At 35.5% G+C, this 27,070-nt stretch overlaps 1 protein-coding gene across 2 annotated transcripts in view; it reads right to left on the bottom strand.

The window, feature by feature from the left end:
• GRID2 (glutamate ionotropic receptor delta type subunit 2) overlaps positions 1–27,070 on the bottom strand; it is a 579,007-nt gene that overhangs the window by 184,145 nt on the left and 367,792 nt on the right. For both annotated transcript variants that reach the window (XR_011919919.1, XM_072405568.1), the window contains exon 8: positions 20,368–20,487. Coding sequence is in view for 1 of the 2 variants with exons in the window: in XM_072405568.1 (XP_072261669.1) it covers positions 20,368–20,487 (120 nt within the window). In the remaining variant the exon portion in view is untranslated. The remainder of the gene's footprint in view (positions 1–20,367; positions 20,488–27,070) is intronic.

Here is a 27,070-nt window from a genome sequence, read left to right as displayed (position 1 = left end):
AATGTGATTGGTAGTGCAGGAAGCACAGGGTTTAAGACCTACAATCTTACTGTTCTCTTAGGGACAGTGTGTGTACATAAGACTGCAGAATGAGATATATGATTTTAAGTAGAATGTAATGCTCCCTAACAGGTTTTACTTGTTACTTAAAAAAACTCTTTATCTTTGCACAAAAAATATTCTTGGAAAACAACCTACCAGTACAAAATTTAAAAAGGAAAAAGTATATAAAAAATAAAAGGCAGCATTCATATAATTACTAACATCAATGAATATTTAAATTTTAAAGTCATATTGGTGGTCATGGACTATTTATAAATATTTTCATATAATATTCACACAACTTTCATGAAAGATTTACACGTTTTTTAACTGGATTTTAATTGAAAAATGTGTGGAATCTTGGTAAAAGCTGTGTAAATATGTTGTGAAAAAATGGTATAAATAGACACCTCAATGTTCCTTTAGATTAATTAAAAGATGTTCTAAAATAAATATTACAGTAATACAATGAAAACACAAGCGGCAAAGAGAATATGCTATACTGCAACCCAAAATCAAAGTGTAACATTAAATGAAAAGTTATTTATAGCTCTTGGATTAATCTTTCTATCATGATATGACATAGTGATTACACTGTAATGGTTTGTGGAAATTTCATCGGAAGCCCTTGATAGAATTACAGCATTGTATTATATCACTGCTTATCTTTAATTCACAGAATAATGCAATAACCGTACCTGTCTGAGGAACATGCCGGAGATAAATAAATAATGCACTGGATGTGTCATATGTATCAATCAAAATTTAGGAAACAAGGAAAATGAATGAAGAAGAAGATGAGAAAGTGTCTTGCTGTTTTCTCTTTTAAATAATATCTGCTGGCACTTGTCATTCATCTCACCTTTGTTTTCATTTGTTTTACATAAAACAAAGCATCAGGGCTTAGGTACATTTCATGCAAATAAAGCTACATTTGTCATGTTTACATACAGTAGCTTTGTAGGTTCTTTTCAAAGGCTATATATGTGTTTATTAAAGATACGTGTTTTCTACATGTTCTGCATTGTCTAACTCTTAAACAGAAAGATGTGCAGAAATGTATCTGTAAATAAATATTTATACTTGATGCAACTTGAGTTGAATATAAAATTACTAAAATGCAGGCCCAAATGTTTGTGCAAACCTTGTAAAACCTATATATGTTTGTAGGACAAACCATGGGCATTATATTGTATGTATAGCCAAAGCTTTGGATATGGTAGAGAAAGGGTTAATACCCCTATTAGTCTGCTTTTTTTCTGTCTGAATACCATTGGGGAAATTTCATTTCCAGTAACAGAAAGGTAAATCTTACAAAGTCCAAAAATCCTATTTTACAGAGTTGTCCCGTTGACATATGTTCTCATTGGCAGATTACCCGTAAGGCTTGTTTTTCAGGACAACACCATTTTGCTTTTTTTATATGTTTTAAGCTTGGTGACAAAAATCACCAGTACAAATAGATGAGATAATCTCAATACAGACACAAAAAGCAATAGAAAACTTGACAAAGGTTCTGACACTTTTCTATATTATCCAAAGCTTTAAAAACATAAAAGTTTGGCCTTCACTTTTCCTGGGAAGCCTTTTAACCACCTAGCCGTTAAGCCCGACCTTCGTTCGGGCAAAAAAAAAAAACGGCTAGGATGGTTAACCCCGAGATTTTTCCCATCCATACTTACCTGGTCCCCCTGTGCTCATCCAGCGTCGTTTTCGTATTCCAACGTCGTCCTCCGTCCAGCGTCGTCCGTCGATCTCCCTCTCCAGCGTCGGGTGTGTTATGCAAGCGGGTGTGGACCCACTGTGCCACTGACCGGGTACACTCCAGAGGGGCGTGACTAAGCAGCTACCAGGTCTTCACTAGAGCCTCTGAGGGTGAGGATAGGTTTGGGCTGCGGGGTAGCTGCCAGGTGCCACTCCATTCATAATATCTACTAGAACCCCTGTTCGACATATTTCTGTAAGTTACAGGTCTACAATTTAAAAAAAAAAATTCATGAAAAACAGTGGATCACTTTTGGTACAGAAATCTAGACCTCAGTGTAACGCTCAGGAGGTTAACAAGATTTCAAATGTGATTGTGAGAATTTGTGCCCCTTCAGCCAAAAGAGCAGTTGTGTGGTCAGATATTGATATCTGACAGACATGGTCTGCAATCAGTTTTCTAATTAATCCCAAATTTCTTACCAAACTTTTCAATTAATGTCTTTATGGAGCTGAATTTGTTTACATGGGCACAGTCATGCTGGGAAGAGCCTTTCCCACAAGGTTGTAAGCACACCATTGTCTAAAACCATGGCAATTAGGAAACACCAAACCAAATACTTATGAGGGTTGACAACATGCACAGCTATTTGCTTACTTTCCTTGTAAGCCCGTATAGATTCATAGAATACTACCCACAGGCTTAAATGCTTTGGTGTCTCCTTAGGAAAGTTACTGCTTACTCCTTCATTTGTGCTTTCTCTGGTATTGATTTATGCTTTGTTTTGGTAACATGAAGATTGATGCCAATGACATTTGTAAAGTACCTTATTGTAATTAATTTATACCTTCTGTTAACAAACCAAATTTGATTTTGAAAAATTAAAATGTATTTACAATTATTTTTTCAAAACAACATCAAAATATATACATTCGAAGAACAGATGTTATTTTCTACAACTTAATTTAATACATTCCAGCAAGCATACAAATATACCCTTGTTTTTTTTGTCTTTCTTCTTCTGTCCACAGAGAATTATACCAGGATTCCTAACTGTCAGGCTATTTGTAAGATGACTGCAAAAATCCTCAAACACAGGTGTATATGAAAAGGCATTCACAAGTTCCTTTTAGATGTGAAAGCTTCTAGTTCAAACAGTTCCTAGGAGTAACTGTAACATTCAACACAGAAGTTTTATCAACATGTTCAAAAAATGGGCAGTTTCCTGGGGCCATATTATAAAGTCTTTGCTTCAATACATAAAATATAGTTTAGGGAGTCACCAAATAAGTATGCCTGCCCTTAGAAGTAATGAACAGTTGTGTGATTGCCCCTATACATTATTATTATTTAATATTATTATTAAACAGTATTATTTAGTGCCAATATATTACACAGTGCTTAACAAAGTTTATTGTCATGTCACTAGCTGTCCCACAAAGGGGCTCACAATCTAATAATCCCACCATAATCATGTCTTTAATACAGTCTAGGGCCAATATTTTAGGGGGAAGCCAATTAACCTAACTGCATGTCTTGGAATGTGGGAGGAAAACGGAGTAACCGGTACAAGTATTGGACTGCCCCTATAAATGAAGTACAGTTGTGAGATTGTCACAGTTACATTTATTGTCACATGAGTTACAGATGTTGAACTGCTCTCATAAATGAGGTCCAGTTGTTGAACTACTCCTATAAATAAGGTACAATTGTTGGACTGCTCTGATAAATCAGACACAGTTGCTTGATGACCCCTATGAATGAGGTATAATTGTTAGTATGCCCTTATAAATAAGGCACAGTTGTTGGATCACCCCTATAAATAAGGTCCAGTTGTTTTACTACCCCTAAAAAATTGTACAGTTGTTATAGCGGCCCCATAAAATGAGGTCCAGTTGTTTGACGGCTCCTATGAATGAGGTACAGTTGTTGGATTGACCCTAAAAGTATGGTACAGTTGCTGGGTTGCCCTTATAAATAAAGTATAGTTTTTGCCTGACCCTATAAATGAGATACAGTTGTTATCCTGCCCCATAATTAAGGTACAATTGATTTTCTGCCCCCAAAAATGAAGAATAGTTGTTGACCTGTACCTATAAATGAAGTACAATTGTCACACTGTCCCTATATATAAGATACAGTAGGATGTATTTCACTATAAACTATGTACAATTTGGGGACATCCTCTATTTATGAAATACCATTATTAGACTTATCCTATTATTAGGTAGAGTTGTTGCATTGCCTCTGTGAATAAATACAGCTAGCTGCTATGATTTGCATGAAACTAGCATGAAAACAGAACATGAAAATGAGTGTCAGGGACCATTTCCATCTGTAAAAATCAATATGACTATTTAGGGTTGAGTTAGGAGTTAAAAAGCAACATAGTAGTGATTTTATTTTTTATCACATCAAGCAACATTGTGCAGTCTAACTTTACTGTTGCTGCATTTAGAGTCAAAGCTGCACAGTGATGTCCATGTTTTTACAATGATTTTAAAAGAAACATCTTCATCCACAGCTTAAATTCTGTCTGGGAAGCACAATGGGATTTTTTTTTTTTATTTGGTAAGGAAAATATTTGTTAAAGAATATGTTATACTCCATTTATTTAGTTTTAAAGTGTTTGTCATAAATACTAGATTTTGGAGCCAGCATGTCAAGACAGGTATAAGAGACTATTGAATTTTGATTTGCCAAAAGATTTGAGAAAGTAATTGAAAATGTGATTCTACTTTAACTAGCATGAATTAGTCTTCAAGGGCAGCATTGCAGTTAATCAACAAGTAGAGAAGAAGAATTTCTTTTCCATCAAGTAGAATTAGGGTAGGTTCACACCTGCTTAAGGATCGGGTGATCCTGTATGGCTCCTGGTGGCTGGCACCTTGACAGCCCATTGGTCACTAGCAACCCAGCGCTGCTTTTTAAAGAACCAGCATCTGCACATTTGAGAGCTGGGTGCAGTGACCAGTACTAAGATCACTCACTACCGCCTCCATTCATTTTTTATACGGTTGCCGGGGGGAAAGGGCTATTTGAAGGCTTTCCTCTGAGGCAGTGGTTCACTGGAATGAGGAAGCCGTAACCCTACTGCAATTTGTTGGCCAGTGTGAGCATAGCTTACAATAGAATCACGGTATTCTTCTGCAGGAACACATATTGCAGCAATGTCCAATTCCATCCAGTAGAATTACACTAAAGAATTTTCTTTAGAAGTGTAATAGAATTAAGTACAATTGCACAGTAGAATTTCTCCTTTTCAAGTTGAATGTAGGTAAAAATCAAGGTATGTATTTCCAGGGACACATACTACAAGAAAATGTCCAACTTTATCCAACAGAATTACATTTTGGTAGAATCTGGTAGATTGGAACAGTAGTGTTCAGATAGAATCAAGATGTTATTTTACACGGACACACTCTACATCAATAAGGTTTTTAATTGGCCCAGAAAGAAAGGCCTGGAGACTAGAGGGAGCTAGAGGTAAGACCTGCAAGACTGGGTGGTAAGGCCAAGTTGAGTAGGTTGGGGTTATAAAAAAGTTTTTGAAAGTCCAAAGAGAGTTCAGGGAAAGAAATGTTTGCTATAATAAACAATGGGTGGATAATAGGTAATAAAAGAAAGGGGGAAACAGAAGTTTTATAGGTCAGATTGTTGGTCAGAAAGAAAGAAGATCCCCGTCCTCCCTCCCTGTTTGCTTGGTATTAGGGAGAATTTTTGAAGGTGGTTGAGGTCCTCAAAGGACAGTGCATGGAGAAGTTTATGGTATGGTCTTGAGAGCCATCTATGGTATGGGGTCTCCTAAAATTTGTGTGTTGGTTGTTGGTTAGGGGATAGTTGCGTATTTGATATGTTCCCGAGGCGGTGTTCAGATAGAATCAAGATGTTATTTTACACGGACACACTCTACATCAATGAAGTTTTTAATTGGCCCAGAAAGAAAGGCCTGGAGCCTAGGACTAGAGGGAGCTAGAGGTAAGACCTGCTAGACTGGGTGGTAAGGCCAAGTTGAGTAGGTTGGGGTTATAAAAAAGTTTTTGAAAGTTCAAAGAGAGTTTAGGGAATGAAATGTTGGCTATAATAAAAAATGGGTGGATAATAGGTAATAAAAGAAAGGGGGAAACAGAAGTTTTATAGGTCAGATTGTTGGTCAGAAAGGAAGAAGATCCCTGTCCTCCCTCCCTCCCTGTTTGCTTGGTATTAGGGGGAATTTTTGTAGGTGGTTGAGGTCCTCAAAGGACAGTGAGTGGAGAAGTTTATGGTATGGTCTTGAGAGCCATCTATGGTATGGGGTCTCCTAAAATTTGTGTGTTGGTTGTTGGTTAGGGGATAGTTGCGTATTTGATATGTTCCCGAGGCGGTGGAATGGGAGCCTGATATATCAAGGAGCACAGATCCCTGGGTTATGGTGGCGAAGGAGTTAAAGCCTCTGTGGACCTGCAACTTGGTTGTATGGATACGTGGGTTAGAAAAATGTTGCCTTAAAAGTGTTAAGTTATTGTGTTAGGAATATGTAAAATGCGTAAATAAGTTGTAATAAACGGTCATGAGGCCATTTGCTCCATACCTGCAGGTGTCTTTATTAAGTTGGGCAGTAAAAGGTTGGGGGTTAGGGGGAGGGGGGAGCAAAAGATCTTACCTGCCACAATCAAGCAAAGAGAGTTATTGAAGTTACTGTAAAAATTAATGTAAATGTGAGTTTCCCAGAACGTTCAATTTAACAGTGCGATTTAGCTTAATTCAATTCAACTCTATGCTCATCCTTAATGAGAAGAGGAACCAGCATATTTTCCACCTTCTCTGAATTTTGCTTGTGTTTTTTTTTTCATTTTTATTTTAAGCATCTATGGCCTCATGTCAATGGAGCAGCTGGGTACAGTTGACATGTTTGCTGCATGCTGAAATATTGATGACAAACTTTATGTTTGGAATCTAAACCATATACCCAGTCAGACAATTCTTGCTGCCAAATGCAGTTTCAATTGCAACTTAGTTATTATAAAAATGGTTTATTTTGTTTTAAATCAAAATGCATAACACTAACATTAAATCTAAGCATTGTCTTGAGCTTTCGGGACTGTTTTAAATTTCATATAGAACTTTATAAAGGTTGTTAAACATTTACAAGGTCTGTAGTGAAATGCTGATGCAGGGGCGGGGAAGCCAAAAGCTCAGTTTCATTCTGTCGTTTTAAGTTTATGCTTTAGTATTTATCAAAACCTTACATTAACAATGTATGAAGATATTACTAACTGCAATTTTTATTCAATCTTTTATTTATGGACAGCTCTACTGGTGGGGATGTTTCTTAATGCTGCAAATTTTTCTACTGGCCTAGTATTAAAATGTCCCATGATATATTTCCCTGTGGCATGTATGGGATCTAGATTAGTCATTTAATATTATAGAAACACAAATACCAGAAATTTGAGAAGGTGGATCACACAATGCCCTGTTGGCTTATTGTGTTTCATACCATTGTAACAAGGTGGTTCTTAATATGCAAAATTTGTTTTCTACATGTGAAATGTTTCAGACTCCTATTTGTCAAATTTAATTTAGCATAATTTGAAGGTTAAGACATTTCTTATTCAATGCAAAGCAGGTTTGGGCAGCTTTTAGAGTTTTGTAAGTGTTGAAATGGCCTTTGCCTGGATGTGTTCTATTAGTTTTAATTATCTTTAGTCATCATGTTTCAGAAGATATTAATTGTGCAGCATTTTCAGGAACAGACTAGATTTTTATAATGTTCAAATGTCCAAATATTTTGGAAATTTAGCTAGAATAGATTGACGTCTTTATTTTGAAAAGGTGACCCTCTGTGACGGCATGAACACAGGACAAGATTAGAGTCTGACAGACTAAAGGTCTGGACAGCTGGTATTACAAACACAGTCAGTTGGTTCATTTAGTCCTAGCTGTAAGTTCTTTTAATCATTTAGGGAGTAGGAACTTCATCATAGGGTAAGAAGGTGTTGTGTAAGGCTAGGAAAGTTCATGCTAGTAGAGCTAGCTAGGGTTATGGTAAGTGCTAAGACTGTACCCATGATGTGCTCTTACTGAATTTCAACATTTGTTCAACATGATTTAAAGATAGAGGCTCCTATGTGTGCCCTGGAGTTGTTCATTATATAAAGTATTATGTAGAAGAGCCACATTCTTCCAATTACTAAACAAAAACTCAATGAAAGAGGTTTCACTAAAGACAGTGGCTCATCTCAATTTACTTTCCTTATTGACTCCTTAAAATATTTAATTATGTAAGCTAACATTCATTATAGGTCCTGATTTGGATTTATTTAAAGCTGTACTGTGTTGAGAAATCCTGCTGGCCACCTGCTGCTAACCACAGTGAATCTCTAGAACAAATCAATAGGAAGAGACAGAGGTATCTGTAAAAGGAAGAGTAATCAAACTTTTCAATCAGCCTTTTTCAAGAGGCTGAAATTCATCTGAAAGAAAGCAGTGTTCTCAGATTCTTGTTAACAGCAGGAGAAAAGAATCCATTTTATAATTATGGATGTCAAATGAATTTGTTTGTTAAGTAGGCTGTGAAATTCAGGCAGATACTTCCAATCAACTGCCATCTTCCTTCAGAGCAATTATGTCCTTTACAGAGCTGACTCCTTGGCATGAGAATAAGGGGATCTACTTTTGAAGCACAGCGCTGTCATTCAGGCTGAGCAAAGCTACATTACTAACAAATGCATGCAAGTAAGAGGCATAATGAAATACAGTCTGTTACAAAATATTAAATCAACCTTTGTAGAGATATTATATGTGTGTTCCCCTCATGGCAAACAATAGACAATGAAAAGGGGTGGCAGTGATCAGTACCAGTACCACTTACTGCTGCCAGCTATCACATGTGCAGATGCTGTTTTTTTAGGAGCCAGTGCTGCAATGTGAGGGACCAAGCAGCTGGCAAGGTGCCATCTGCCAAGTGCAACATAGGATCACTTGATCCTGCAGCAAGTCTGAACCTGCCCCAAACCTACCCAAAACTGTAACACTGTAGATGAAAATGGTGACAGCATTACCATGATACAAGATCAGAGTCTGATAGAAAAGGCTGAAAAGGCTGCAAAAGTTTAGCACTGAGAGCAACTAGGATCATAAAAGCTAAAACAATATTTTATATTATTAATGCCATTTGATGTACAGAGCATTTGCAAAATAAGCCTAATCCAATTTTTGTTGCTGGAAACAATCTTTTATGATGCTTACCAACAACAAAGAGTTATGGATGAACAAGCGAGAGCTGTACACATAGCACCATTTAGCTGCGCTCCCCTCCCTTGATTTGTATAGCGGTTGTTCTCCATCAGTCATTCATGGATCCATCCTGGCAAATCAATGAATGATGTCAGGCAACCACTATACACATGGCAGAATCTCACCCGAGATGAGCACAACCGTTTGTATCCGACGAGAATCCCCTGACATGTGAGCCTTAGACCTGGCAATTGTTTTAGTTATGTAAAGGTGGAAATTATGAAATCAAAACATATAGTCTACTTTGCAGCATTATAGTTGATACAGTTTATTATTATAGCTATTTACAAAATTAGGTTTCCTTCACATGAAGCCTTTGAGAAAATTACTGTCTTATTGATCTGGCATGCTCAGTGTCATCATTGGTATTTTCTGATAAAGAACTGCCTGGAGTTACTAAACGTTATACTGATAAGATGGTTTACACAGGGCACTGATGACTTATAATTTACCTTAGCACTCATCTTACAAACATGGCCTTGTCTAATGACAGCATAGGCCTAATAACAATATTTATAAGATGAAGGGAAGAGAGTTCTGTCCAAATTGCTTGCAGAATAAAACAGAGCATGTGATGATTCCTTTATATCTATGGTATTGTATTTGGTGTCTCCCTTGCTTTTTATCATACACAAAAAAGAAAATGTAACAAAATGCTAAAAACGCTGTTCTTGCTTTTTCTGCTTTTGAAAAAAATGACTGCTTTGCCACATGATATGCGTGATAACTAGTTTTTTTTTTTTTATATTTCACAAATAAACAGTTCCATCTGTTCAATGCCTCGCTGCCTATAGATCTGGGTGTCTCTATGGAGGTCACTGATCTCTGCGGTGACTGTAAATGTCCCTACATGCTGACTATTTCATTTGTGGGGATTGCATTTGGGGATTGTTTTTTAGGTGCATCTGCAGCATTTCAATGGATCATTGTATGCGCACATGATACCATACAATGTGTTCTCAAAGGTGACATTTACAATATGTTGTGTGCAGATCTATTCTGACATATGAGACTTGCATGCTAAATATTACTCTATACACAGCCTTACATTGAAGTCTTTCCAAAAGTCACATAATATATAAACACATCAATGTGTCAGCATTCTGAGTACCAAATTCACAATATTCTGAGATGTAGCTTACTTTGATACAGAATCCTATAATGGATTTTACAAGGAACACAGAGCTTTTTCCTGCACTGCATAGAATTTAACTTCATCATTATGAGCACCACTGTATTCTTTACTGGCACATATTTCACGTTTTATGTACAACACAAGGTAAAATAATGGCAGTTGTGGCTGAACAGTATTCTGTGCAATTTAATTGCATCCTGTGAGAGTATAGATTAATAAAGTTTACTCTCAACAGATCCTCTAACAAACAGGCAGGATATAAAAATCACCATTAAACCCAGTATTGAAAGCACAATTTTTGTCCACATGCTTACATTTTTATTGCCTTGTGTCTTTATCATGTACAAACAAAAATAATAGATAGATAGATAGATAGATAGATAGATAGATAGATAGATAGATAGATAGATAGACAGATTATTGCATAAAGATAAAACTCTTAAATAACACATTAAATAACCATGAATGACCACTAAAGCATAATAACAATTACCATACTAATCCCAAGCCAAACCACCCGTCAGATGGCAGGTTCTCATCAATAAAACCATTTACCCGGAATCTGCGTTTACAACTTCCCCCAGGCGCAACTCCACCGCCTCGGGAACTATATCAACCATGCATACCTCCCACTATTAACCTTTTTCCCAGCAACATAATACCAACTTGAAGACCCCATACCACAGATGGCTCCCCACACCCCATCAATGTACCAAACCATTAACCACCGCACTTCTATTTAAGGACCTCACATTGCCTATCAAAATGCACATTCAACCACTAGCCGCCAAGGGAGGGCGGAAATCTCGTACAATTCTTGCAAACTGGACTGCCCCTTTTTCCCATCCTTGTCTTTTATGCCCTTCTTTTCCCCTTCCATTGTTATAACCTATTATCCAATCATTAACACCTAAACCACTAACCTCCCCCCTCACACCATCTTCTGACCTCATGTCCTTCCCTCCACAGTCATGTTGGCCCCCGCCTAGCTCCCCTCTCACAGCTTTAGGGGGCTTTCTGTAATGAGCAGATTTTTAAGTTTGCACAGTCTACCACAGTCTAAATTTTTGCAGTATAAAGTGCCTGGAAAAGTTTGGGGTAACACCAAAAACTCCCAGATGAACAGGACCATAGAACATAGAACTGTTACTGTTGTGGTAGGTAAGACACACAGGAATTCAAAGTGAAACAGCCCATCAGGCTCCAATTATACCCTAAATATGGCCATTGGGCGGACTGACTTTTTAAAGAACTCTGGTACTTCCCCTATATTACATGATCGTGTAATTAAGGTAATGCAAGCTCCATGACTCCAAGCCTGTCACATGAATTTGTAGACATTTTACATTTTTGTTTCTATGTGTGATTATCTGATAAATGAGGAAAAAGATCAAATGAAGGGGATGAGCCTTGTTTGCATGACCAATTCTGCCAATGAATTATGGTGTCAGCTACACTGAAGCTGGTTTATCTACTTTCCTATTGCAAGGTTTAATTTGTTTAGATATTTCAAAAGTAAGAATATAGTTAAATATATTCTATGATCAAACAAGAAAATATATTTTCTAACATGATAATAACCATAATTTAATGTAAACACTTTGCATTTTCTGAACAGCTAGCTGTCGTCCATGCTAAATGATTGATTTACCCTAAAGAACATGACGTTATTTTCTGACAAATAATACTCTAAGGAGTATATTTATAAATCATTTGCATTGTGATTCTGCTAAGAAAAAGCATGTTTATTGTTTTGTGTGAACTGAGATGGGAAAATGAGCTTTAATGTACTTGAAAGGTAATATGTAGACATGGATAGATGAATAGTTACATTAGTTTAATAGCAGGCAGTATTATCAATTTGTTTAGTAGATCATTGTGTGTTCATTTGGATATACTTCATTGTTTGGTATTTTTTATTTGCTCCATTGTGTTCCAATGTTTGCATTTCTCAGATTGACAGCTAGAACACTTGTATTCACTGTGAATAAAAGCCACATTTTTAAAAATTATAAAAAAGGGTGGATATCTATTTATTATATTATATGATTATTATATCCTCCTTCTGTCTTTACCCCAGCAGCAGTAAATACTGAAGGGGAAACCTGAAGCCTTTTTGGATACATACGTCACATATCCCAGGAGGTTGTGGGCTGCTCCTTCTACACATGCATGCATCATCAAGGGACTTTCCTATAATGTAAGTGCTCAGTTTAATAAATGTAAAGAGAAATTGGTACTTTTATACATTTATAGGAAGACAGGTCACCTGATCTTGTGCCTGCACAGTATGAGTTAGGTTAATGTGAAGAAAAACGCAAAATAATTCATGCCATTCATGCCAGACAGCAGTTACGAATCTTGCACTGCAACCTGTGAAGCTGGTCACAACACATCCCCAGATTTCTGATATAAAAAATTATTAAGATTTTCAAATGATATCTAACTACAATAATTGATGTTTTTATATCTGCCTGAGGTCAGGTTAAGTATAATTGTACATATGTGTTTTTTGAGAACAAAGCCACATGCTACATCTCACTGGATCACTGGCGAAAGCTAATTAGCTAGCTATAGATAGTGAAGATTCAAGGCTGTTTCTAAGACAACAAATATACATTCCTAGGAACACTTGACATCAGATGATTCTCTGTGTACCTTTTCATCTGTGTTTTATAACACCAAACAAGACCAAACTGTTATCATGGTTGTGTTTAGGGTTATTTATAGTATGTAGAGCATGTAATGTTTATTTTGCCTAATTGACAAGTGTTACTGCAAGCCAGAAACATTCATTAACAGCCTTCAATGTATACGTCTAAATAAAATGGATCTTGGGCAGGTATTCGGTAGTGTGATCAGTTCAAGTCTGTGGACTTATCTCATTAAAGGGCTCACACAAGTTTCAAATGCTGGACAGCAGGATGCATCAGTATGACATCAATGTTTGCTAAGAAGAATCTTTTGGAAATCCCGCAAGACTGTGCACAGCAGGGGGATTGCATTTTCCTTGAGATGTTATCCACCACATCACCATCATGCCAATAAAACTTTGTGAGAAACTTTACTAAGGTGTGAGGATATTGCTCAGCAGATGGTGAAGAAGAAGGCAACCAATTCAATGTAGTAATGGCTGTGTTTTTTTGCTCTGTAGGCTCTTTTAGTGTAATCCATTGAATTAGTACTATTCCTTTATAGAAGAACATAATTTATTTATACTCAAATAAGCTCTTTGTAGTAGTAATGCATTTATGGTAATATTATTAATACTAAACATATGTAAATAATATTTATTATAAACCTACTAATAATTAATTAGAACATTGGAAATTACTATAGAATTTAAATCAATAGTCTGTAAGCTCAATTATGGAAACATAATATTTAGGCGTATATTCACAGTCACAAAGACTGATGAACACAAACTGCCAAACATTAGCAGACAAAGATTAAAGATCACACAGACACTGTCACAGAGAAACATGATTTAGACAGATGGATAAAGACAGGCACTGATGAATAGACATACATAAATGATAAAAGATTGTCAGCTAAATATGTACACATTTTAGCCAATTGTGGACTTTGGACAGGCTACACATTCCAAAAAAAAATCATCTTTTTTTTTATCACGGTGAATGCCAGGTTCAGTACAATGTAGCCTCTACCTGCAGTAGTCTAAAAGAAAATGAATAGACAGCAGTGGAAGGTTAAGTACTGTTCACTGCTACCCACTGCCAAATGTGCAAGGGATGGTTGTTTAAGAACCAATTCTTTAATTTGAATGGCAAGGTGCCAGCTGCCAGGAGCCACACAGAATCATTTGATCTGGTCAGGTTTGAAATTGCCGTTAATCTATATATGATGACAGTAAAGCAACCATCCAAGTTAAAATAAAAAAATAAATTGGTATTCTGTTTAACTTGTTAACCCTTTCTTAACCCAAGCAAGCCTTAATTAAACCTTGATTCTCTTTTCCTCTTAGCAATTATTAGGACTCATTTTCTTTTTTTTACCATTCATTAATTTTTTTCATTTTTTTTATTCCATTTTTTTGGTGATTTGGACACTTCTAGTCCTTCGATGGTAGCTTATTCCCAATTTAGGACAATGCAACCATAACATTTGGTTTGGTAGGAGAACAAATTGACAACAGACAGCACAAGTAGAGAGCACAGAAAATGTCTTTGAACTTATCAAATCTTTTTAACAAAAATGTGTTTGGTGACCAAAAAAGACAAATAAAAATGTTACCTGTTTGGGTTTACATACACTTTGAACATGGTAATTTGTAAAATATGCACACATTATATTTGGTAACATTGAATAGTTCTGTGTGATACATTATTATAGCGGATACCATTTTTGTCTGGTTTACAGTGTTATTTTGCATTCTTCAGCAAAGGAAATAAAAACCATCATTTAGACATCACAAAGATTAGTCTCAAAACCAACCAGCTGGAAAAACACCATGTTTGTGAGTATTCGGTTTGTAGTACATAAAATGGTCTAAGCAAACATGAGGAATACATGTACTGTGCACAACTTCACTATTTTATATGTCCTGTATGCCAACATGTCTCTGTTTTTTTATTTTTTACAGGTCATTGGTTTTAAAGCTGTTCCACAAACAAAACTGGTGATCAGGCACATTCATTATTGCAGAAGAGACAGGCAAAATCCCTTCTGCAATAATGCACACTCGTCTGCCTGTTTGGCATCTTCATCTCAGAGTACAATGCCGGCATATGCCAGGTATCCCTGCTGCCAGGAATGAATGCACTCCCATATGTATATGCAGGAGTTACATCATGCCTTCCCACCCAATCAAGATGACCGAATAAAAAAAAAAAAGATGGTAGCTACAGTTTCAATGATGGTACAGAAACAGGTGTAAGTGTCTTACCTGTAATACATAGTATACACTTGAGGATTAAAATATGCTTAACCTTATCCTTAACAATCTTCTGACCATTCCCAACACATTATGTGTTACAATAGTGCATCTCATATGCTGAGCTTATTTTGATTTTGTCAGAGAAACTTTGTCTATTTTTCTATTTTTTTTCTGAATTTTAATCTGATAGAATCTTTAAATGAGTGATTTGTTTTTTAGAGGTGGTATAAAGAAGGTGTGTGTGTAGAGGGGGTAGGATCATCCTGAAGATAGCTTTAAGGTTTCTATGTAGAAAAAGAAATAGTACTCTGGTGTCACAGCCTGCTTAGATGAAGCCACTAACAATTGCCTTTTTTATGAATTACAGCTAAACTCTAATCAGCTCCTTCAAGTATTCAACCTCCCTTTTTATTACTTTGACCCTGTACTATGTAATCCCTCTTTTTAGCCAATCTGATGTCGTTACAGGGGCTGCAAAAGATCTATCCTCAGCAGCCAGGGGGAGGAGTCCAAAACTCTTTCAGTCTCTATGACCAGTAACCAATCAGAGGCAGGGAGTGTATCCTTGCAGGAAGGACATGGATAATCCCTTTACTGTTCTTTACAACTCAACATCCTATTTGCTGTTTCAAGGATAAGGATTTTGAGAATCAGAACAACCCTTAACTTGTTTACCTTTGTTACCAGTTCTCTTTTGTATGTGTCTATACTACTATCTGGGTTAAGATTCTTACATCCCTATGACAGTAGAATAATAAATGTCAGCAAGGACAGGGAATATCTTTGCTCACATCACTGCCTCTCATACACTGTATCAGCACATAGACATACCGGGATGAACTGCATTTGCAAATGGTGAACAATCTAGGACAAGACATGTGTTAATGGTAGGAATACCAGTTGAAAATAAACCTGCAAAAATACACCCTTCTTCTATGAATACAATTAAGCTATAATATCTAACATTTACTCACTTGGAACATGGTTGTCATATCTTATATTGAGTTGATAAAGTCTTTAAAGGCTTGTGTTTTTATTGGTTCCTAGCTTAGCTTAGCATATTGTGCTAAAAATATATAAATATAGATGTACTGTAAAACCTTCTTATCCATTAAATACATAACAGTGATTTATTTTACAGTTACATACTTATTTTTCTAAAGGAGCTTTTATTTATCATATTGCACAGACATTTAATGCAATTACTGTTAAGAAGACATGTTGGTTGTACTTCTCCATATATTGTATGCATAAATCTCATGTATTTACGAAACCTAAAGACCCAGCAAATTAAAATGCAAATGAGCAAGAAAATAACACTCTATTCTACAAAATATGTGCCCATTATGAGTGAGTTTTTATAATTCTCATTATGCTGCACAATTTACCCTCATTTGAACTTTACGTGTATGTCAAAACATAGCAGATGGAGACGCTGTTATAAACAGATCATGTTCTAGAGTTTACATTGCGCTTTGAGTTGATAGTCACATAAGTACTGGAGCATAACATGGACATTTATTTTTAATTTGTAGGATACGAGTGTTTACATAAATAGGCTAACCTGGCAACATATCCACATATCCTCCCTCCCCAAAAAAAGAAAATCCTCCGGTACAGTTCATGGTACAGATACATCAAGCCTACACTGGGTGTATATATATCAAGTTATATCAGTGTAAAAAATGACATTTTTATTCGAAAATATGGTTGTAATAAGTTCAGCTCGAGGGCAGCTATCTTTATGGTAAAGAGAGTACTAGATATTGTATACATACTATTATTGCATACAGTATCAGATTTACTCCATCACTGCCAGCATACAGGTCTCAGGTCAGTGTGTTATCATCTGAAAGGCTACATCTGCTGGGGAGTATGCACAAAAGGGATGAGAATGATTCCCTATTCAATTGTCATTATCAACATCCAGTTGTTTTAAAAATAAAAAGAACAATTGCAGCATAAAATGTTAGTTTTCATTATTGCAAGAGGTTTAATGCCTAGTGAAACTTTAAACAGATATTCTTTTTCCAGTGGGTTCCTACTGCCTGTTTGAAAAGAAAAATGAAATTGAAAAAAGAACACAAAATGCTGCTTACATGGTCTCCATGACAGCGTAGCTGGACAGTAGTCTGCCCTAATGGCCAGAATTTACCAAAAAATGCAGCCACTGTAAGATTTATTGGAAAATGTCTGTATGTTTGGGTTCGCTAAATTTCTAATTCAAATTTTTGAACCCTTAGTTAATCAGACCTGGACAAGATTTGTGCACACATTTTCAGTTTCCATAAAAATTCAGATGAAGTGGAAATTTCACTATATAAAGAATAAAAATTATATTTGATATCAGGAGATACTGTGAAAAGAAGCAATAAATGCGAATGGGAAGGGAAAAAAGGTAGAGAAGGTTTGGCACAAACTAGTCTAGAAAAAGTATTCTGCATGCCAGACATGCCTGTATCTTGGAAACAGATAAATAAGTTACATTTCAGAAGTTGGCTTCTGTACCTGCAGGTTGGCTAATTAGGCATTTATTATATTACTAGACTACTTTTAGTTTAGGTAGAATTACAATGTTATATATATATATTTGTTAGTCATCAGGCTGTAATTTCAGGGACAGAGCTGTATACAGTAGTTGACGAATTGTAAATATAGCATTGTTATTTGCCAAACCATATTTGAGGAGTTGCTGCTTAGGTTCCTAAATTTATATGGTGTACAGAATATCATACAATATTGTTTTATCAGGGTTTGATATTGCTGATGCAAATTGAAAAATTCCAGGTTCTAATTATAGCGATGCTTTAAATCTATTAAATTAATCACTGAGTAATACTGTCATGAACATGAAAACATAGACATATTTAACATAAACAGCACTAGCACATACTTACATTTAATTAATACATTGTTTTATGTTCTATGCCAAAAAAAGTTTAATATTTTAAATCTCTGTTACTGACCTTTTAAAATGCTGTTCAGCAAATAGACAAAGAGTTTCCTGCCTGCTTCTTATTTGCCATGTACCTGATATATATTGGCATCATGGTCTTAGTGATGCAGCCCAGGGGGATGTCATTCACTGTGATGCTGATGACATCGGGCACTGAACCTTATCCATCAATCTCTGCTTGTAAACAGTGTTGTGCTTAAAGCCCCACTGAGCACTGCATGGGCCAGATATTCTCCCTTTCTTGTTTTCCAAAATCTTTCCCATATTTCTGTGAACATTCCTGGTTTTTATCTTTGCAGCTGTGCTTAAACTCTTTAGCTCCTGACTGCTTTATGGTGGTGTAGCTTTACCCTATGTCCTTAAAAGCCCAGCACTGCATCAAGGCCACGCAAAGCCGAAGAAATATGAGTGCTGCCCAAATTATTTTATTACAAGATGAGGCAAAGTGCTCGATAACTGTGCCAGCGCTTAATAACAACTTTGTAGTGCTCAAACTTAAAGAGCATAGATAATACGTACATCTGACCTTTAATGTTTCTTCTTGCAGAAAAGATCCAAACCAAATACATCTGTGAACTGAAATTCGCCTATTTTACTGTAATAGGCTTAATATACTTTTATTTATTTCTCTGTGATCAAGAATTGTCTCCAGAGACTTTCAACACATTAGGATTGAACTGTGCTATCCCCAAAAAGTACTAATGGATTCATATTTATTTGAAGTATTAACCAGTAATCCCTATTGAATTAGCATAACTAGCCTTTAAAATCCGAAATTGAAATGACATAGAAAAAAGTCTAAAACCTAATTCTTAAGAGGTCTCTGCTCCTTTTCTAAATACTTTTTAAGACTTAAAATGTATGGACTGCCAGGTAATAGCTTGAATATTAATGAATCCATTTTCTTATTACCGAAGAACTTATTTTGCAGTTTAAGCAATATGGACGTGGGAAAATGTTACAAGGTCTAATCATAAAAAGAGAGAAACATTAGAAAAGGGTTATGTCCTTTTTATTTTTTAATTGGAAAACATGCAATCTGCATATTTCCACAAATTTATTGACATTCTGATCATGCTTACTCTGATGTTGCAGTCATCAAAAGACAGTTGGCACGATATCAGAATAATATACTAGCATAACTTATTTCTCTGTATGCTACACTGCACAACATTTTGGTATTGTATGACCTCTGAGAGCTGAATTCAATAATACAGAAAAAAAAAGACTCTTTTGTAGGATAATGAAAATATGACACTAATTATATTAATCTAATTTCTAAATAAAATCTGGAATTGAATCTTTATAAATTAGTACACAAATAATTAATAATTAATTAAACCTTTACAACCACAGCGAGTGAACAAGAGTGCTTTATAGCAAAGCAGTTAGGATTGGTCTGGTACTGAAGCTCCCTTTCAGGTCCAAAAAGGAAAACAAATCATCATTGCCCTGTCCTATTTCTCTGATAAAAGCCCCGTACTTCTTAATATGGCATTAAATGTGCATCTTTTGCTTCCTTCCACAATTCAGCAGAGCTAGGGTACTTAATGTATTTGATCTGCTCATTTTAAATATTGGCCGACAGTGTGAAAGCTATCTAGGTACCTTAAGGTTTTACAGAATAGCAGTTTTTAAGTAAAGCTGTAGTCAGTGCCGGTTTACAGTACTTTTAAAATTCTACAAAACAGTTGAAGACAGCAAGTGAAAGAACAGAAGAAAAGGAATGCGTCAGCTAAGTTGCTGCATATGCAAAAATGAGCTATTATGTTGAAAATTGTATAGTAAAACCTATATAGCATAAGTCTAACACAAAATTGCAGAGCACTGATATATGGTGTTCCTTTTCTAATGCTGATTAAACCTAATAGGCATATCAGCTTTTAATGTTTTATGCAACTAGGACTGAGTTATTCAATATTTATAATGCAATCTGAGAAGGTGCCTTGGACACTGCTGGAGGTGGAGGAGCAACTTCGGTCTCTTGTTACTGGAGCCAATATAAATTTTTTCTAGAGACTGTTTAAATAGTAAGACATCAGTAAATACAGATAGCAAAATAGGCATTGAACATACAAAAAGCAAAAAAAAAAAAAAAAAAAAAAAAAAAAAAAATTGGTAGATTGATGAAGGAGATAAGGGACTGTGGTACACATGTCTCGGGCAACAATCATTTGACTTGTGTATGGAGTTTAACAAGGTGAGGCCTTTAGGCAACAGCACCAGTCTTCTGTTCTATATTGTTAGTACATTCAAGAGGAATGTGAATCAGAAGGAGGTGGAAAACTATTTGGAAATCAACATTATTTATCACTCGGCACATAACAACAGGTTATATGTAATGCTTAGCTTACCCTACGGGCACTTCTGCCAAGTTCTTCGCCATAATTTGTACCAAGAATCTCAAAGTAAATATTTGGATTATCACCAACTTCATTAAACTCTAAAACGCCAGTCAGTCCATTTATAGCTCCCTGTTGAAAAAAAAAATCAGTTGAGAATCAGTAAAAAGTGTAAAGCTTTGCCCCAAGTAATTGTCAAAGTGTGCAATGTCCGCTTGCTTTATTAATAATTATGTAGTGTGAGGTTCAATCACATCCAATATATTATAAATGTAATGTATCATTATGGTATCCCCTTGGACAGCATTAAAAACCCAAACATAGCTCTGTTCTTTCCACCACTATCTGAAATGTGAATTATTTAGGCCAGCTGGTCAAAGCTGAAAAAAAAACATCTAAATGTATAAACATCTATCAAAAAATTAAATGAATAACTATACAGGTAGTCCTTGGGTTACATACGAGATAGGGACTGTAGGTTTGTTCTTATGTTAAATTTGTATGTAAGTCGTAACAAGTACAATATTTTATTAAATGCAATAAGGACAGATGTTTGTCTCAACATACTATTAGGCAGCGTGGTGTCAGTTACTGTACAAAATCCTCACTGTGAGGTAATTACAAACAAAGCAAAAAAAAAAAAACAAAAACAAAAAGATCAAAAAACATATAGGACCCTATCCAAAATTAACATTTAGGAAATTGAGGTCCCTCAAAGACAATTTTGTACACAGCCACTTTCAAGCTAAAAAGGATTTGCTGATTGATGATGATGAGGGGGGTACATACCCTTGCGGCACATGTACATAATGTGAATGGATTTATATAGTAAAGATAAGTTCTCAGTACCTATTAACAATACCCCCAAATTAAAACAGAAAGTTAACTGTAAGACAAAGGTCATCATCTAAATGGCTTTCTGTAATATTGTATATTCTATGTGGCAAAACAATGAGGGAGTTCAGAAAGCGGATTTATTAGCATAAATATGCCAAAAAAATGGAAAAATCATAACCACTCTCAGCCTACACATGGGAACACACCACAATTTTAACATCAAGGAAGTCGCAGTTAGAGCTCTAGAAAAAGTGATCTGTGACCCAAGACGGGCAATTGGGACAAAATCATCCTACAGAAGGAAACCAAATGGATATATTCTTTAAAAGCAACACGATATCCAGGCCTAAATGAAGTACTAAGCTTTAAGTCATTCCTATGAGAGAAACAAGTATTTATAGAGCATTTATTCTTTCCCTCTTCTTTTCTTTTTTCTCTCCCTCCCCTTCCCCCCGCCCTTTTTCCCCTCCCTCCCCATCTCTCGCTATTCTATATTTTTGTGTGCTGTCGTTGTTTAGCGATATATAGGAAAAAATTTAATGTAATGTAAATTAATGAAATATCATTATGGAATGATAGGAAGTGTGGTTTAGAATATCTTTAATGTTTTTGTGATGTGAAGGAATGTATATCATAATTGTTCAATCAACAACAGCTAACCCTGTATGGATAAGACATTTGAATATAGTTATTACATTAAAATGTAGAATTGTTTATTTATGATGTATTACCAATGTACCTATGGTTCCATTATATGGCACTTTATCCTCTCACAAAATATAGGTAAATTTAAATAGAGGCTTTTTGATTAAAGTAAACATAAATATACAAATGAGGCTTCAAAAGGAAAGCCTCAGTTCTGTTTACATATGGGAGATCTACAACTGGAGGTAAAAGCCAAAGCTATGAATAAAACCCCCATGATGGGAAGGCAATGATTGAGAGATGTTTCCTGCAATTTCTGCAATACACAGCGCGAGCAGATGCATTAAGGGGCGGCGATTTCCGGCGGGAGCATGACCCTTATAGGGGGATCATTCTAAACAAGGGACGCTAACACTGCTGCAGTAGGCGAGGTGGAATCCCTCCTGGGGAAGACTCTTTGCCAAACGATTAAGTTATTTTTTGCTCTATCAGGGGTACTCTGAAACGATATAAACGATTTTATTCATGAATGTTCCTTTATTGTTTATTAGAAACATTGGTATACATCTGTTAAGCGAATGGGACCTTTCTTGTTTCTATCAGAATCATTTAATATAGGGCAATCGTGAAGTCTATTGAAAGAAGTGAGAACTATGACATATGTTTATCTACATGGGTAGAAACTTGGTGTTGACACAGTACTAAAATCAAAACTTGTTGTTTATTTAATAATAGTTGGAAAACACTGGAAAATAAGTAGTTTCTTTATATGGTGTGGAAATCTATCACTCACATAGTCACTATATCTGGAGAACAATCGGTGGCGATATATGATTGCACGGCTTATATTGATAAAGTATTAGAAATTGGGGATTTTTGCATTTATTTTATTTACTTGAATCCATTACCTGTCAATTGAACAAAGATTCAGCACTTATCACGGTTGCTTCATGGTGGAAAAAAGGATACTAAATAGGTAGCGTTAAAAAACTAATATTTGGAGAGTCTATGTTTTGGCATATTATAAGATCGGGCTATTGCAAAGATACATTCTCACCACCTGCCAATACTACTCTATAAGAGAGGTTTGCCATTTATATATGAACAGCAGGTACATCCATTTATAAAAATTATACTGTTTTATATTATTGAAATAAAATATGAAAAAATTATGAAGCGGAAATTTCTGCGAAACGCATAGAGAAAGCATTTGGTTGTACAACTATCAGGGATACCCTAATAGGAGAGTCTACTGTAAAAGTCATAGTTTTGATATATTTTTTATATTTTTGTGAATTTTAACAATGTATAAATAATGTGATATGATTTTATTTATGCTTTGTCATTGGCCTTTAAAGTCCCATAAAAAAATTGTTGTCCTTCACTGAATTCTTTGTTTCATATTGAATAGGGATGTGATCGTTTAAAAAATAACAGGTGGAATGTTCCTTTGATAAAAAAAAAAATCCATTGACTTTTGGAGCAAGCTGTGCTTTGATATGCAAAAAGACAACTGCAGAGTTTGTCTTGGTCAGTTAATAAAGAGTTACAACCAAAAGACTTCTTCTGCAAGTCATGCAAACCACCCCCCTCCCACCATTAAGCCTCCGTCCTGCACACCAGGGAGCAGGGAATCTCTTTTCGTATCCAGGAGTCGTCCATCTGTACGTCAGATGTCCTTAACTTGGGGACTACCTGTATTATTAAAACATGGATGTAGCAAACATCAATTCATTTTGATTTTATAAACTGTATATAGATGTATAATACTTGTGTTAAACCAGGCAATTACAAAACATACACATATTCATTTGGCTCTGGAGAAAATATACACATATCAAAAACCAAAGAAATGATTTAACTGAAAGTATCAGCAGTATCATCATGTTTTTATAGTTCTGCAAAAAGCTCTGGCATCTCTTTCCTCTTTCAAAGCTGAACCCATACAGCTCATGCCACCTTCACATTAAAAATGGTAAATAAAAGAACCAGCACAATAAAATTAGCAGAGCTTTTCTAATTTATTTCTTATACAAGCTATTTTGTGTACAAAACAAAAGCCTGCTGTAATATACTTAAAGTGTGTGTCATGGCAAAATAATAAATTAAAAAAATTTAGATTTTTTTTAGATTTATTAGATATTTATTATTTAGATTTATTTATTTTTTAGAGATTTATTAGATCTAAAGAATACATGTTTTTTTACTCATTGTTTTATATCTAAAAAATACCTGTTTATTTATTATAAATCCATTCTACTGCTAACCACCTGCTTGAGCTAACAATATTTGCTGCTGTACTAAAAACACAATCAGTGTAGTCCACTCTGCTTGTAGACTACTAAAAAACTCCACAGTTTTCCACTTATTTTGTCCTACTCCAGATCCATACATCTATTCATTTTCTAGCAAAAGTGCAGTCCTACTGCATTGGTTTCCAAGAGTCTACCCACTCAATGTAAAGTTTTACAAGTTAGTAAGAAGTTTCCTCTTCTGCTAGGAATGTTTCAATAATTTCTTTGTTTCTAGAGATTGTGCTCTTGGGAGATATAATTGTGGTGGCCTGCTTATATCAATGGGAACTGAAGTTAAAGTGGAAGTAAACTGGTAAACACTTTTACCTTTGCAGATCTGTCGATCCTTTTGGAGGTTTTCTTGATCAGGATGGGAAAAAAGTGTGCAGATCTCACTGCGCAGTAGCAGCCAGAAGCCTTCTGGGATCCATGAGGAGGCTTTGCGTTCCCATTCTGTCTTGATCGCCACTGCAATCAAGACAGAAAGGGAAAAGGCTTTACCCTTTATTTTTTTAAAACAAAAAAGGGTTTTAAACCCCCTTACCCCAAAAGAAGGTAATTTTTACCTTATATAAAAGTCTAAAGGTAAAATTAAATGATGGGGTAATGCCTGCACAAAGTCTTTAGGTAGAAATGACATATGCGTTACATAATTAAACATTACCATATTTAAAAATCTTAGTAACAAGGGCCATCTACTATAAATAGATTCACTGTATAATGAATGTTCAGCAAGTTTGTACTTTCCTATACTATCTTATTAAGCATTAATGAGAACTGAAGCTCTACATCAGCATACATTTGGCCGATAATGTAAACATATTCCATGTATATTTTTGAGAAAAAGTTCTTGGCGATTGATCCTGTTTGCCTTTCCAGTTTTAATCTAGGTAATAAATATTTAGACTGTGTTGCTCAATCAATAAAAACATTATCTGTATTTATGTAATTATGGTAAATGATATGCACATTACTACGAGCAAATACTGGAAGCCAAGATTACAATTTTTCCACTTAATTTGGGACAGGCTTAAAATGATGATATAAATCCTTTTGCCGTATGCTGTAAGACGTGTTGGTAAATACAGATGCAAACCAAAATGGTAACTGAAAGGCATTCATTCAATTTAAAAAACATTGTATAATTTACAGCAGTAATTACATGAACATATTAGGCTTTATTCTGCAGAAATAGTAGATTCTGCATTATTTACAAATAAAAATTTGATGATTTAATGTATAGGGCTATTACATTTAAATCAAGTAAGTGAGAATTAGTAGAATGTTCATTAGTTTAGTGTTTAGGTTAAAGCCCGATTAAAGTAATTTATATTGATATAAAGCCAGCCAGACATTGTAGAAACAGGCTTCCCATAGCCCCAAACTGCATCTAAGCCTAAAAATGTAAAAATAATGCAAGCAGGTAGAGAACTTAAGGAAAGTGACAGCTATTTTCATAATATTAATTGACTGATATTGTCAGGAATCAAACTTGGGGCTTCTGCAGTGGCTGGCAGTGGACCATTGCACCTGAAGTGCAATGGACAGCTTAGTCACCTGAAGTGCTGGACAGCTCTGTACCTGATCACATAGTTAAACCTTGCCTGATCCTGTTCTTTGATGAACTCTGAACTCCTGTACTTCTCCCAGGTAATTCCTAATAAATAGATGTGTGGAACTTCCTCTGTGCTAGAATATTGTGCTCCTACCAATATCTTGCTTTTGTACTGCTGTTTCTGTTTGGTGACTTCCTGTGTACTGATCTTTGGCTGCTGGTTTATTGACTACTCTTCCGATTACGCTTCTTGGATTATATTGCTACTGTGTGAACCAAACCAGGCCTGCCTTCACTGTGAGCTTGCTTGCTGTTCCAGCTACAGGACTCCGAGTCTGAATTTAGACCGTGACAGATATTCATTGCTTGGACAAAAAAGTTCCAGACTTTATGGGGGCAGTGTTATGATCTGAGGTTGCTTTAGTTGGTCATGTCTAAGTTCAACATTATGTGCCCAAAAATTAGGTCAGCCAACTACCTGAATATACTGAATGACCAGGTTTTTCCATCAATGGATTTCTTTTTTCCTGAGAAGAAATCCCTTGATAGGCATGGACATATTCCAAGATAACAAGATTCATCAATCTCAATTTGTAAAATAGGTTTTCAGGGAGAATGAGACTGATTTTCACACATGGATTGGCCACCATAAAGTCCAGACCTTATTCCCATTGTGAATCTATGGGATGTGATGGAGAAAACTTTACATAGTGATCTGACTCTCCCATCATGAATAATGACAAAAAATAATGCAACTCTTTAGGGAAATAAAATGTTGTGACCTGATTTATTAAAGCTACCCAAGGCTGGGGAGGATACACTCATCATCAGTGAAGCTGGATGATCCAGCATCAAAACATTTGCAACAAATGAAAACAAATTGAAAATGACTTTATGAAATCCATTCCAGGTTTGCTGGATCACACAGGTTTACTGATCAAAGTGTGTCCTAACCAGCCTTGGAGACCTTTATTAAATCAGATCCATATGTGCAAAAGCCAATTGAAATGACACAATGGAAAATAACAGCTAAAGGCTATCCAACTTAACATTACAGTGTGTTACTTTTGCTTGACCAGGTATACCCATAGCATCCTGTTAAAAAAAAAACATTTTGATAACTGGTTAGACCAGTGGAATGCCATAGGCTCTTGATCTTTGTGCAATTAAGACCACATTGAAGCAGAAAGAATTACATCCGTTTAGTTTTAGAACTTAAAAAATATTTTATATTGACTGATGCTACACAGTGCAAACATATGGGTAAAATTGCACTGGATGTAATAATACAAAAGTTTAGTTTAGTTTGAATTAGACAAAAGTCTAATTCAATAAATTGCTGTAGGAACAAGGTTTGATATGAAAAAAGCAGCATCCATAGCCA

This window comes from Pyxicephalus adspersus, chromosome 3, assembly GCF_032062135.1.
Source record: "Pyxicephalus adspersus chromosome 3, UCB_Pads_2.0, whole genome shotgun sequence".
In the NCBI taxonomy this organism is placed as follows: Eukaryota; Metazoa; Chordata; class Amphibia; order Anura; family Pyxicephalidae; genus Pyxicephalus; species Pyxicephalus adspersus.
This window is presented reverse-complemented; position numbering and strand designations above follow the sequence as displayed.